Source organism: Mauremys reevesii, linkage group 12 (assembly GCF_016161935.1).
Source record: "Mauremys reevesii isolate NIE-2019 linkage group 12, ASM1616193v1, whole genome shotgun sequence".
In the NCBI taxonomy this organism is placed as follows: domain Eukaryota; kingdom Metazoa; phylum Chordata; order Testudines; family Geoemydidae; genus Mauremys; species Mauremys reevesii.
The window spans coordinates 15,419,229-15,433,444 of record NC_052634.1 but is presented as its reverse complement, the minus strand read 5'-3'; the positions used below and the strand labels follow the sequence as shown (position 1 = coordinate 15,433,444).

The 14,216-nt window shown below is 48.3% G+C and overlaps 1 protein-coding gene across 4 annotated transcripts in view; it reads right to left on the bottom strand.

Moving 5' to 3' along the window:
* Positions 1-14,216, bottom strand: part of KIRREL3 (kirre like nephrin family adhesion molecule 3) — a 262,110-nt gene that overhangs the window by 157,177 nt on the left and 90,717 nt on the right. The window contains exon 1 of one of the 4 annotated variants that reach the window (XM_039496142.1): positions 4,458-4,640. The exons of the other annotated variants lie outside the window; for them this stretch is intronic. Coding sequence (XP_039352076.1) covers positions 4,458-4,581 — 124 coding nt within the window. The 5' untranslated portion in view covers positions 4,582-4,640. Of the gene's footprint in view, positions 1-4,457; positions 4,641-14,216 lie in introns of those variants that run through there. 4 annotated transcript variants of the gene reach the window in all.

The window sequence follows — 14,216 nt, the reverse complement described above, 5'->3', positions numbered from 1 at the left end:
TCCTCTCTCTGTTCTCCTCTCTGTTATCTGGGCAAACACTGGGGCAGAGGCATTAGCAGACGGGGCTGACCCCTGGCTTTGATGGCTAATAAGTCAGAGATCATCCCTGCTGGAGACAACTCAAGATAAAGAACTGAAAGACAGAGAAGAAACTAGAGCCATCCAGTGCTAAATGACATGGCACAGTGATTATCCTAATGCATACACACATCACGCATACCCCGCCCCCAGATATGCGCACACTGCACACATCACAGCTCACACAGACACGCACAAAACCTAGCATACACACATCTCTCTCTCTCTCTCATACACAGGCAAACAACATGTGCATGTATACACGGGGGCCCACACAAAGACATGTGCCGCACCCTAACATACAGCCACACAATATTCACTCCTAGGCACACTGTGCATAGACACACACAAGGAAACATACGCACCCACTCACAAGGCAGCGAGCCAGACTTGTGCAACATGTGCTGAAAATGTGTTGCTCCTCTAGAGCTGCTGAGCTGTGCTGTATGCATGATACCCTCCTGACCCTCTCCCCATTCCCACCTCTGTGCCTTGGGGGGCCCCCTGGAGGAGGAGACGTTATTGCAGACATCAAACTCTTATTGGACTTGTGCTCTGCACCAGCATCCTCTTGCTATAACAGAACCAAGGCAACAAGCAGCCAGGATGCATTCCAGACGGCCCAGAGTCCACATGCTGATCTGCTGCTTACATGTTTGCCCACTACCACACCACACCAAACGGACCATCCGCTCCTGTTCGCCGGCACTCCGCTCTATCCAAGGCCTCGGGGCGGGTGGCTGATTTACAGAGGTGTTGAGCAACTGCTGCTCCCATCGGTTTTACTTGGAGTTCTGCACCTCTGCAAATCAGCCCTGAGGTTTCAGCGGGGTCCATCTAAGCCACGTGGGATGGGGACTTTTCCAAGGGAGACTTTCAGTGGTCTGTTTAATGGCCTGGGGCAAGACCCCATGCTCTCACATTGTTCATGTTAATAACTTATGCACTGTACCAAAAATCAGCTAAGGGCCCAGCAGGGGGACTCACTAGCTTGCTTTCATTTCTAAAGCCAATGGCTCAGGTCTTTTACAGCCCATAACCTTGGAGCACGTCAGGATCCTGCTGGGAGACAGGCGTCATTATCCCCATTTTACATGCAGGGAAACTCAGCCGGAGTATTGGAAACGTGACTTGGGCAAGTACCCACTGAGGTGGGCACAGAACCCAGGAGGCCTGGGGCTGACTGGGACCATCCTGCTGCCACCACCATTCCCAGGATTAGAGCCCTCGAGACTGAAGGCCTCTGTTTATCCCTCACACATGCTCTGCACACTTCAGCAGCTGGCCAGCTCTTCCTTCATTGTCTCACTAGTGGGCCCCACCCTTGACCTGGGAGAATTAGCTCTAGAGGAATTCTGTTTCCAAGGCCCATTCAGATCTCAGCCTCTCTGTGTCAAGGCCAGCAGAAGAACCAGTGAGTGCCAGTGGGGATGGTGATCTTGTAATCTAGACACTTGTTCACTGGCAATGGGATGGAGGTGACCAAGCCACCCAAGAGCAGACGGAAAGTAACAACAGAAAGTGATCACTACTGACCCAAGTCTCTCTATCTTGAGGGCCTTCATTGTTGGACAGGAGGGAATTTCAAGCCTTTGTTGGCAGAAGAAAGGTAAAGCTCTGTGAGACAGAGTGCACTTGGGGGTTGGCCCATGACTTTTGGAATGAACTCACTAAGGCCCATCACAAAGCTTCCCACCTTCCATCGAAGGGAAAAGCACATTTCTTTGACCTGCAATTCTCCCACGTCAGTGTAGAGCAACAGCTATATATCCTTCCCCTCCAAAACAAAGCACTCCCCTGCATGCGCTTCTCCCCCTGGGGAGAGGATGAGAAGACAAACAAACACATGACACACATGTGGGCACCTCACTTATTTCACTACTGGAAGGCACTCAGGCCCAGATATGCAACGGTATTTAGGTGCCTAACTGTCACTGATTTCCATGGGAGTTTGGCAGCTAAATATCTTTGAGGATCTGGGCCTCAGATGCTGCAGTAATGAGCATGGGATAAGAACCTATTTAGATTAGAATAGAAGAACCACCATCCTATTAGCTAGATGGGCCTCCTCTAACAAACAGTGACATCACTTTGCATTTCTTTAGTGCCTTTCCTCCCAAAGGATCCAGAAGCACTTTCCAAGCCAGCTGTGCCCATCACATTCCTACCTGTATGGTACTTGCTAATATTCCCATGCTGGCTGGGAGTTCTTAAATCTACCACAATTTAATGCACATACAAGCTCAGACATGACATTTCACATCAAAAAATAAAGGGAGGCTTGTGACTCCCATTTAAGGGAATAAACTGTCTTGCTTTGAAATGTTCCTGTCTCACATTGCACTCTGTAATGATGATTTTTTGTGCATCTATTACCTTGAAAGTGGCATTTACTCTCTTTCATCAGCCTAATCATCCCTGCCAAGTCCTAACTGGTGTCACAGACCTTTCTTTAGACTGATATTCTCTGTATTTTGCCTTTTATATGATAAGCATCTAAAATACTTACTGCCCAACAACATTTAGAAGAGAGGTGAAGAAAAGAGAAGAAAGCTTCAGCAAGGGTTGGACATATATGGCTATAAAGACTATCCAGACTCATCATCATTAATGACAGGGTTATTAAACCTCAGGCTTCAGGATTTAAGCCAATCTCTAGCGAACTGAGACCGGGATGGGGGAAGATGATCCCACATCTACTCCTGTGGGGTTCTTATATCTTCTACTGAAGCATCTGGCCACTGTATGAGACAGGACATTGGACTACAAGGACCTTGGGTCTGATCCACTTCAACATGTCTTATGTTGCTTAGCAAAAGCTCAATAGAGCTTGGCTTTATCAACAAGTGTTCTAGGAAGCCAAGGCATTTCCCGATGTGATGTCTTAGCGTTCTCTGTGTGCCTGTGACGTTGCCTGCTAGTGGCTGGGCCACAGAGAGGATGAGGGATCTACTCCTAGTTCCAATGAAAGGCTTTCCTTTAGTTCACATGGTGGAGGCCTATGGCTGAAGAAGCAGGGATCCAGGCCCTGGTCCAAGATTTGTGTAGTGACTGTTTACAGAACATGGATTCCTTACCCTGTGATCTAAGTACAAAAGCGTCACCCAGAAATACAAAAGGAGCTCATGACTCAGAGCTCAGTAAGGGAGAGGTTCAATCAGCCCTAGGAAGGTACAGCTGCCTTTGTGAAGAGGCAAGTCCGCAGGGGGGCATCCATCCGGGATAGATCTGGATGCTGGGATAGGCATGGCCAGGAAGTCAGTTCCTGTGTATGCTCTGGAGCCTCCACTGGGGTTAGAAATCAGCGCTCTGCAAGCCAACTTCATGTGCTGCTATCACAGAGGGGAAGCCAGCTGACGATTACCACCATGTGCAGATTCCTCATCCTCTACTAGCAGAGTATTTTCCTATAGGACCTACTGCTAAAAGCAGGGGATTCTCCCACTGCCCTGTTGGAGACCAATGCAGGAGCTCTAAGGTTGCACCCATGCTTGTGTGGGGAAATATCAGTGATGCTGCCCAAGGGGAGGCCACCTTTGTTCTGAAGGCATGGCTGAGAGAGACCACAGCTGGGATTCTCAAAGCTGCCTGTGGGATTTGGATGCCAAGATCCTATTCAAATTAATGGGAACTGGGTGCTGAAATCCCCTATGCAGCTTTGAGAATCCCAGCTGCGGTCTCTCTCAGCCATGGTCTCAGCCTTCAGACCAATCTCATTCAGTGTGATGGCTGCCCTCCTGGCCGACAGACTGGGGCTTGAATAGAGGACTTCCAGAGCTATAAGCATGAGCTGCTGCAGCTTGAGCCAAGGCTCCACAGCTGGGGCTGTAACAGACTGGTATTGTCAGTAGATTAGCACAGAGAAGGATCTGTAACACACACTCACCAGCGGGTTACACCAGCATTCGTGGCTCCATTATTCACCAGGGTGGCACCTAAAAGTGGGATGAGTTTCAGAGCTCCCACAGCTCCTGTTGACTTGAGTGGGGACATGGGAATGCTCAGCACCCTGGGTAATAAGGCTGCTTTTATTTTAGGTGCCTAAATCTGGGGATTTAGGAGCCTAGCTTTAGTCACCCAGATGGCAAGGTTTTGGCCTTTGTGGATCACACTGGAACCAGGCAGCAGGACATGCTAAGTAACAAAGGGAAGAGCAGTTTGCTGAATTCTTCTGAACCTAGAAACTGGCTTCCTTTAAATGCTGATGAGAACAAATTGCAATGATACAGCTTCCATCCAAGGAGCTTCTTAACTGTTCCCACCTAGCAGCCCGCTGATGCAGGTGAGCACAGCTAGCCCATTGTACGGAGGGAGGCGCCGGTACTAACCCCACATTTCACCCCAGGCATGGAGAGAGTAAAGCCTGGATTGCTCCTCACCCTGTAGGGATATGCAGGGCGTAAGGAGCTTCCCCCTTGTAGAGGGGGATAGACACCATCTCCATAATTGTGCTCCCACACACAAGGGCCAGACGAGTCTAGATTCCCCAAAAGGTCCTTCCATATGGCTCAAGCCATGACCCTGCTGCTTCTTGCATGATGGTCAATAGAAAAGCCAGGAATAGAATGCCAGTCTCCTGGCTGCAGGCCCATTGGCTTAGCCAAACTGGACATTAGGTACAAATCTGTAATGGTGATTTAACCATTTGAACAATCCACCAAGGGAAGCGGGGGATTCCCCATCTCTTGTTGTTTTCAAATCAAGCCTGGAGGCCTTCCTGGAAGAAGCTTTAACCAAACACAAGAAATGGGGCTTGGTACAAGAGTAAGTGCGTGAAATTCTATAGACAGGAGGATCTGATGGTCCCTTTTGGCTTTAAACTCTGCACATCCATGTATCTATGAACCGCAAGTCCATCCTCCCTCCCAAGGGTGTCCAATGGTCTGGTCCTGACTGTATCACAAAGGTATTATAATCCAGGTGGCTAGCACATCCACTCTGTTTGCTGTCCCCTTAGCTCATGTTTCACTAGCTCTCTCTAGCCTCCTTCTGTCGTACTTCTTCCAAATGGGGCTCAGAGAGAGAACAGTTCAGAACTCCACTGGACGGATGCAGGTGGAGTCTTTTTGGTGACAACCTTGATAGCTGCCTCTCATTAATGCTAATCAGCAGAGTGGGCAGAGCTAGTGGTGGTGATCAGGGGCATCAGTCCCCAAAGAAGTGGCAGATCTCCAGGAGGTGGGAACAGAGTCTCATTGCTCAGAGCTCCCCAGCTTGTCATCGAATGGGGTGTCATTTGTTCATGAGATACCTGCCTCGCTTGCAAAGAGGAAAACACAAAACCCCTTCACAGTGCCGCAGAATGAGGCTGATTTGCATGGTGTGTTCTGCATCAGGCATCTGTGCTGATATTGGTGTGTGCTGCCATTTGGAATGGTACCTGTTGCACAGACACCAGGCCTCTTGCACCCTTTGCTGAGGAAAACGGAAGATGAGAGCAACTCTAACGGGAAATTAATGAGAACACCTGGGACTTTTATCCTGGAAACAAATCAGGCTGAATTTGAGCCACCAAAAAAAGGAGTTAACTGAAAAGCATGGGCCGGTGCGAATCAGAACAGTGCTACTGACCATCAAGGATTTAGGATCTGTCCACAGGAGATTTACATGTGTGCATGTGAAAGAATACAGTGCTGGTGAAAGGGCCTCTAGATAGCACTGAAGGCTACAGCACTTCTTTTATTCACAACACACATGGGTGAAATCCTGGCCCTATTGCACGCAATAGGAGGGACTTTAATGAGGCCACGATTTCACCTGTAAGCTTCCCCTGCGCTGCTCAGATCTACACAGAGCACATGAGAGGGTGTAGCTAAGCAGAGAGACCTGAATGTGCATGGAACCTGAGCTCACCCTTTCCCTGCTAGATATCCGTGAGACTTTCCTGAGGAACAGTGGCAGGGGAAACCTGTCATTGACACTGCACCAGCTCTGCATTCCCAGGGATGCCAGTCTGGCACCTTTTCCGGGCAGAGGTACATTGGAGGGGGCGGGGAGGTGCGGTGGTCCTGTGGGCTGACTGGAGCAGCCGTAAAGTGATTCATTGAAAAACTCCCAGAGTAACCAGTTCCCCTCCGCTTTGTGAATTAACAGGCTCCTGCATCTACAGAGATGCTGAGTTATGGGCATTTCTCACATGTGCAATAACCCGAGTGCACGTCTCTTGTGATAGGGACAGGCTAGCTGAACCACACAGCACAGAACAGATGGCGGTGAGACGGATGTCAAGGCCCTGTATTCCACCACAGAAGCTTCCTGGTGATGTCAGATAATGCAAGACAGATGTTCCCCAGCTTCGTGTTCCCATCAGAAATTTGGAGACGAAGAATGAGACATCTTTAAGGATCCAACAAGCTGCCTCCCCTAGCCTCTCTCTTTAAATTTAGCTTTTTCAGTGAACTTCATGGTGGTGGAAAGGTTAGCAGCCTTGAAGAACGATATCCTCCTGTGATAGACTATTCCCGTGTTCATGCCCTAAAAGACACTATTGTAATAATGTTTATCCAAGGTATGCCTTGTGAGCTATCATTTAAAAACTCATAATTTGCTGATCAGCAATGTCATGGCAAAATGCACGTAGCAGTGTTGTGTGTGAAGTTATAAAAATAAACTGAGATCACAACTAAAAGTATGTTTTCCAGAGAAGTCTGGGGAGTGGCCAAACCAGTTCCTCAGAGACAGAGGGCAAGCTGATGCCTCAGCCAGGTATAAACAAGGCTAATGGGTCATTATCTGCTAGGTGGCTATTCTTTGGCAGAAAAGGAGGCAGGGCAAAACATTTACATTTTAGCAAAGAAACAGCCTGGAGTTCCTGTCCACACAGACTGCCTGTTGCCTTGCTCCCAGCTAGAAATGCTTCTCAGCAGGGGGACCGGCGCCCCAAAACACCCCCTTCTCTCTGCCTATTGCATTCACTGCACCTAAAGAGAAAAAGGAAGCAAGCGTTGGACTCTGGGGGTGGGATCCTGCCTTACGGGGTTTGGCCAGAAGATGGCTGAAAGCATGCGGTGAGGAACTTTGCTTGAATCTGATACAGTTTGTTAAACTAGGTATTAGTAAACGTCTTATCTTTATTTTTCTTGTAACCATTTCTGACTGTTATGCCTCATTACTTGTATTAATTTAAAATGTCCTTCTTTGTAGTTAATAAACTTGTTTTACTGTTTTATCTAATCCAGTGTGTGTAAATTGAAGTGTCTGAATAACTATTTGAATTAATGAGCTGGCTTATTGTTCCCATAAAGGAATAATGAACTTAAAATATTTTATACTGTCCAGGAGAGGGCTGGGCAGCACAGGGCATACAGTGCTGGGGGGAAACCTGGGACTGGGGGTGTGTTGGGGTCACCCTGAAGTATAACCAAGGCTGGTGACAGCCAGAGTATAACCCAAGTGTGGCTGGCAGGCTGCAGTTACACCCAGACACTCAGGGTAGGGTTTGCATGCTGGGAGGCTGTTTGTGAGTGGCCCAGGTGGGAGCTACTTCAGCAAGGCATTGAAAGGCACCCAAGGTTGCAGGACAGGGGTGACGCAGCTGCTCAATAATCTAGATTGTACCTTAGTATGTCACACCTCCATCTACCCACACAAAGGTACAGAATAAGCATGTTTCACCCCCACCCCACCCCACTGTACTGTCTTGCCTTGTTCCCAAGCTGGGAGTACCTCCCCAGGGAGATTCATAGATTATGAGGCTAGAAGAGACCATTCAGATCATGTTAATGTGAGCTCCTGGGTGACCCCAGGCTAAAGAACATCAGAGATTCCACTCTCCATGCTCCTCTTGGGGTGGTGCTCTGGCTCCTAGTGGTGGCTGGGTCACACCTGGCAGGCCATGAGCTACTAGCTCAGACAACAGAGGGTTATGGTCTTACAACCAGAGATCCCAGATCCAATTCCTGCTGCCAATGACCCAGGCAGGAGGGCGGGTATTACGAGAACAACCCATTTCACCTAAGCCACTGAGCTCCCATCCGACAGCACTTTCAGGTGATAAGAGCTGCAGCGGAGGCTAGTGCACCCATAGTGGGCAGAAGGCCAGAGAAGAGGCTGGCGAGGAAGAAAGCTCTCCTGCAAAAACAAGCATTGCTGGACCTCGGTGCCGTCAGGATTGGGTCCAAAGTAAGCCAGGTGCTGCTCCAGGCCCTCCCTGGTGGTTTCTTAGGGCACACCAAGCAAGTCAGAGCTGTGCGGAGCTCACCTCGGTAGGCAGACGTCCTGTCTGTGGTACCCCACTGGGCTGAGCTCACTGAGGAGCAAAACAAGGGAGTGGGGTGTTAGCCTCTGTGAGTGAGCTTGGCAGGATTCATAGCAGTTGGGAGATCACGCAGAGAGGTGGCCATCTCAGAGGGACAGACGAGAGTAAGACAGAAGAATAAATATCTGGACAGCAAAGCAGGATACTGAGCTACCTTCTCCTTCACCAGGCTCCCACCTCATTAGGTGGGCGAATTTACACTGCCAGCTCCCTGCTTTGTTGTGAGCGCAGCCACCTGCTTTCTTGATGGGAAATTACAGGTATTTTCAATTTACCCTAATCTCATTTAAAAATGTGCAATTCAAATGACAATAAAGGCAGCGCAGTTGAGAATATAAATGAGATGTGCTAACACAACAGCCCAGAGATATATAGCCCGCTCCTAATTCATTTGCAGGTGTCCTGACACTTCCCCATTGTTATACAACAACAGCTAATCACCTTCCTTTTTTAAGTATGAATCACACTTCTCTTTAGTAGCTTCCCCATTGTTTGATGGTTTAGTAGCTGTGTTTAGGATTTATAGAGGAGCCTCTTTGTATTAAAAGGAGCAGAGCTCCATTCTGCACTTAAAAAATGTAGATAAAAAGAAGGAGAAAATGAATTAAAAAGTCTTTGATCTTTCCCGTCACAAATGGGATTGTGTTGCCTAATGCTCCGGTAACGTTCCAGAGATTCCCCATAACAAAGGGAGACACCTGCAAATATTTTTTTAAAGACATTTACATAAATGATAACTCATCACAATGTAATGCCATTCGGTTACAATTATAATTCCTTCCTGGCTGCTTGTAATTAATTTGAATGATTGAATTGACTTGCCCCGCCGACAGCCAACTGGGAGAAGCGTATACACACATGCATGCACACACACACACATATTGAAGAGTCTCATTCGCCAAACATTATTTGGTATGAACAGGATCAAGACTACTGGCCTAGGTCCCGATTCATCAAGGCAAATGCCTATCTTGAGTCCCTGAGTTCCTCATTGGCTTCAATGATGTGGGGGGTATGTTTTACAGCAGAGTTAGCAAGGGCGTTGTCCCTAATCCCCTTCCTGTCTGCACACCGACCCCTCTCACTGGAGTTTGGTGGTGCTTTAAACTCAGGCCAGCTGGGGGATAGGCTACAACCCAGATGCTGCTTCCTTTAAGGCTAGTAGTGAGGACACAGGCTACATCCCTTGCATCAGGGCTTTGGAGCGGAGCCCGGAGCTGGAGCATGGAGCATCTCCGACAGGTTTTTGCCTGGAGCTGGAGCACAGCTCCAAAGCCCTGCCTTGCATGCCAGTAGTCCTCCAATTCTCCCCTTGTGCTCAAAAGGACAGACACGTTCTCTCACAATTCTTTGGAAAAGAAACTGAGCTGCTCAGCTGAGGGCAGCTCTAAGAAGCACCAGAAGTCCTAGTATCCCACATGGGGGAAGAGCAGCACCAATGAAGATGCAGTCATGCGGGGTAGGGTGGTGCAGGATGGTTGCTCACATTCAGGCTAGGCTAGCCTAGATGCTGATCACCTGAGTTAACTCTGAAGTGAAGGCAGACCCTTAGATCCATGCTTAAGAACCTTGCTGGATCTCCATTGACTCCATTACTCTGCTTTGGGGGGAGAATCAAAGCTTACACACGCAGGGAATGCTTGGAGCTGGAAGCAGGGGAAAAGAAAATATATGCTGCCTCCAGGAACCCAAGGAGCCGGGCAAGTGCAAGCAGAGGGGCAGACTCTCATGCCCTTGTTCTTGTTGACCAGTACCTTGTAAGGTGCTGTGAAACAGAAGGATATCAGTGTCTGACCAAAGCTGGAGTCCTCTGCAGTGCCATGCACCTGCAGCAGTTTGGTGTGTGACCTCCTTGTTCTAAACAGCCATGGCCAGTGGGTGAGAAGTGTGAGTGTGTGTGTGTGTGTGTCCTCCTTGTTCTAAACAGCCATCCCAGTGTGTGTGTGTGAGACCTCCTTGCTCTGAACAGCCATGCCAGTGGGTGAGGGGGGAGAGAGAGAGAGAGTGTGTGTGTGTGGAAGCTGTCAGTGACGCGTGCGTTTATGAAGTGTGGATGGAGGTTCCCTGCTAATCAGTAGGAGGAAGCAATCTCTGTGGTGCCCCAGTGTAGGCTGAGGAACAAAGGAAGCCGTCATGATTCCCTGTGGGATAGATGGTTTCACCAGAGAGCCTGGTGCAGCTCCTATTCCACCCTATTGCAGCACTGACATCTTTAGCGGTCTTGCTGAGGCCCTCATCTACACCTCTGTTACATCCTACAATGCTATGGCTTACGTGTGGAAAGCAGCGATCTAGTTAGAGACGCAGCAAACTGGGAACAGTTAGGAGGCAAAGGCGGTGGGAGAGCTCTCGCACTAATGTCCATGAAATGCTTACAGATCCCTGCATGAAAGATGGCTCATAGCTACCTTAATCCTCCTCTCCCACCCCACCTTCCTCCTTCCTCCCTCCAGGACAGGAACCCTCATCTCCTCCCTCTCTGCGCCTCTCGCCTAGAGTCTGGCAGCCCAGGTGACAGCTTGGGACTCAGAAGATTTAATTCTTTTTCTTCTTTGCATGTCTGCCTTGCTTGCCAAGTAGTTCTTCTTCTGCATCAGTTCTTTCCTGTACAATGGGGAACACAAGCAGCCTGCTGCCTGCCCCCGCCCCCCCAGGCACATTGAGAGTGTAAATATGGTCTGAAGTCCTCAGATACGGTGGTACCAGGGGCTGCTGTTACATCAGTTAAAATCCCACCCACCTCCGACCTTGCTATCACTGACTTCCCCTGAATTCTCATTCCTTTACCTCCATCTCACTTAAAGAAAAGCACAATCCTCTAGGCCCATTAAAAAAAGGCATCAAAATGAGCAACCACCTGGTATGCGAAGACACTGAGCTTCCACAAATGGGTCTGGTGAAGCAGCGAACCAGCCCGTCTCCATCCTGGCACGCAGGATGTGAATTTCAATACAGCCACTGGGCTCTGGCAGTATAAATAGTTTATGGCATATCAAACTATTCAACATGATTTTAATCCCACTTGTGATGTTCAGTGCATAACTCACAGGAGGCTGGCTTTGATGTGGCTGGTGGAACGGAAATCACATTGAACAGATGTTCCAGCTGGAGTCACTTAGTGTTTCCATTACAAACCCTGGTGGGGTTTTGGGTTGGTTTTTTGGAAGGGGGGAGGGGGTTTATGACTCAGCTATTTTATTTGGAAGGCAGATCCTGAATCCAGATGTGTTGTATTTAAAGCAAACTTTCTCTCCCATCAGACAGCCTAGCCTCCCTCCCCCGCCCCCCCAGTCACTGGCTGGGGAGAGTAGGCTTGTTATGGTGTGAGAACATTGTTGATGCTCTTTTAAGCGAAAAAAGTAAGAAGTTGATTTGCATTTAAGTGATTTATTGGGCTGTTGGTTCATAGGATGGACTCGTTCCTTGGAGTGCTTATTGTTAAAGGAAATGTCTTTCAATCCGCGACAGTAACTACTATGCAGCTATATCAAAGCTAACGTTCAGCATAGCATGTGCAGTAGAAACTGGACTACGCAGATGCCAGGCCAAATTCTCTGGGTGACATTGGGGCCATGGAAGGCCTGGGTTTCAGTGGAATGACTGTCTACGAGGAGGGAGCTCAGGAGTTTCAAAGTGATGTGTGCTATGGAGATGTGCCCTCCCCTGGCCATAGCATGCATTGAGCAGTTAGGATTAGGGATGGGCCGGGGACCATAAGGCTGGGGATCTGCAGCTCTGTGGATGTATTGGCCAAATCCGCTGTGAAGAGAGCGTGCAGCAGGGAGTGGTGCTTGTGGGGTCTGGGCCATCAGCAAGGAGGCTCTGAGCCCCCACACTGACTCCTTGCTTTCTCTAGCTTCAGGAAGAGCTGTGCTCTCATGGTGAAGCTGTGATGTCAGGGCATTGCTCCCTGCCCACTGGTGGTGGTGGTGGTGGTGGTGCTGGTGGGGGGGATTCTACCAGGCAGAGGGGAAACCCAGGACATTAATGCTGATGGGAAGGAGGGACGCGGCTGCCTATTCTCACCCCAACCCCATGGGGGTTCCCACACAGGCTTTTGCAGGGTCACTGGGGAATGTTCCAGCACTGGGAGCAGCACCAACCTTCCCCCACTGCTTAGGTGTGGGGTAGCCAGATTCTCAGCATCTCCACCCATGGAGTGTTTACATTTTAATGCTCTGAAAATGCCTATTTTTAAAGCAATTCTTTTGGGAGTAGCCATCCACCAATCCGTGACTAGTGGCTTCTACTGAGTTAGCCCTGCCTATTATGCAAATAAGGAGGCAGATCTATGCAGACCTCTTCTTGGGTGCCTGAACTAGCCTCTTTAAGAGTAAGACATGGACCAGTGGCTCCAGTCTTTCTGCCTTCTGCAGCTACCGTGACCTCGCTATATTCTTTCTCCTTGGTCTCCTCCATGCATGCAAGTGTGGTGAACAATAGTCAGATATTTAAAGCAGGGTGGACACTGGATTTTCCACGTTGTGGGAAATTCCAAGATTTTGGATTTTTTTTCCTGTTCCAAAACTGGAATGAAAACAAAACAAATACAAACTTTGCCATGAAACAAAAATTTTTTTTTTTGGGGGGGGGGGGATCATTTCACAGCAATCAAAAGGTTTTGTTCCAAATTTTATCTTTTTTTTTTTTAATAATATATTAGTGGCTGCGTGGATGGTGTTGCCAGGAGGGCTTTGGCTTTCTCAGCCATGGGATGCTGTTCCGAGAAGGACTGCTGAGCAGAGATAGGGACCACCTAGCAAGGAAGAAGAAGAGTATCTTTAGATACAGACTGGCTAACTTAGTGAGGCCGGCTTTAAACTAGGTTCAACAGGGGCAGGAGACACAAGCTCACAGGTAAGTCCAAAACATGAAGACCTGGGTGAAGAATCAGAATCTGGGGGAACATGGACAATCACAGCAGGGAAAGAGCAAGGAGAAACTATAGAGGGGAAATATAATGTACATTGTAGATGTCTGTACACTAATGCAAGAAGCATGGGGAACAAACAGGAAGAACTAGAAATTCTAGTGAATAACCACAATTATGACATAATTGGCATCACAGAGGCTTGGTGGGATAATTCACATGACTGGAATATTGCTATAGAAGGGTACAGCTTGTCCAGGATGTACAGGCAGGGGAAAAGGGAGGAGGTATTGTGTTGGGTAGCAAAGTTGTATACACTTTGGTCGAGATAGAAGTGGGAGGCATACCTCTTGAGAGTCTTAGGGTAAAGATAAAAGGGGCAAAAAATAAGGGTGATGTCACAGTAGGGCCTACTTCGACCACCTAACCAGGAAGAAGAGATGGATGAAGCTGTTTTTAAAACAACTAACAAAATCATCCAAGGTACAGGACTTGATGGTGATGGAGGATTTCAACTACCCAGCCACCTGTTGGGAAAATAACATAGCGGGGCTCAGATTATCCAACAAGTTCTTGCAATGCATTGGAGATAACTTTTTATTACAGAAGGTGGAGAAAGTGACTAGGGGAGAGGCTGTTCTAGATTTGATTCTGACAAACAGGGAGGAACTGGTTGAGAATTTGAAGGTGGAAGGCAGCATGGGTGAACGTGATCGCGAAATGATAGAGTTCGTTATTCTAAGGAATGGTAGGAGGGAAAACAGCTGAATAAAGACAACAGACTTCAAGGCGGCAGACTTCAGAACACTCAGAATTGGTAGGTAAGATCCCGTGGGAAGCAAGTCTAAGAGAAAAAAAAGAATTCAGGCGAGTTGGCAGTTTTTTACAGAAACATTATTAAGGGCACAACAGCAAATATCCTAATGCACAGGAAAGAGATCAAGTATGGTAAGAGACCACCCTGGCTTAATCAGGAGATCTTCAATGATGTGAAAGTCAAAAGAGAGTCAT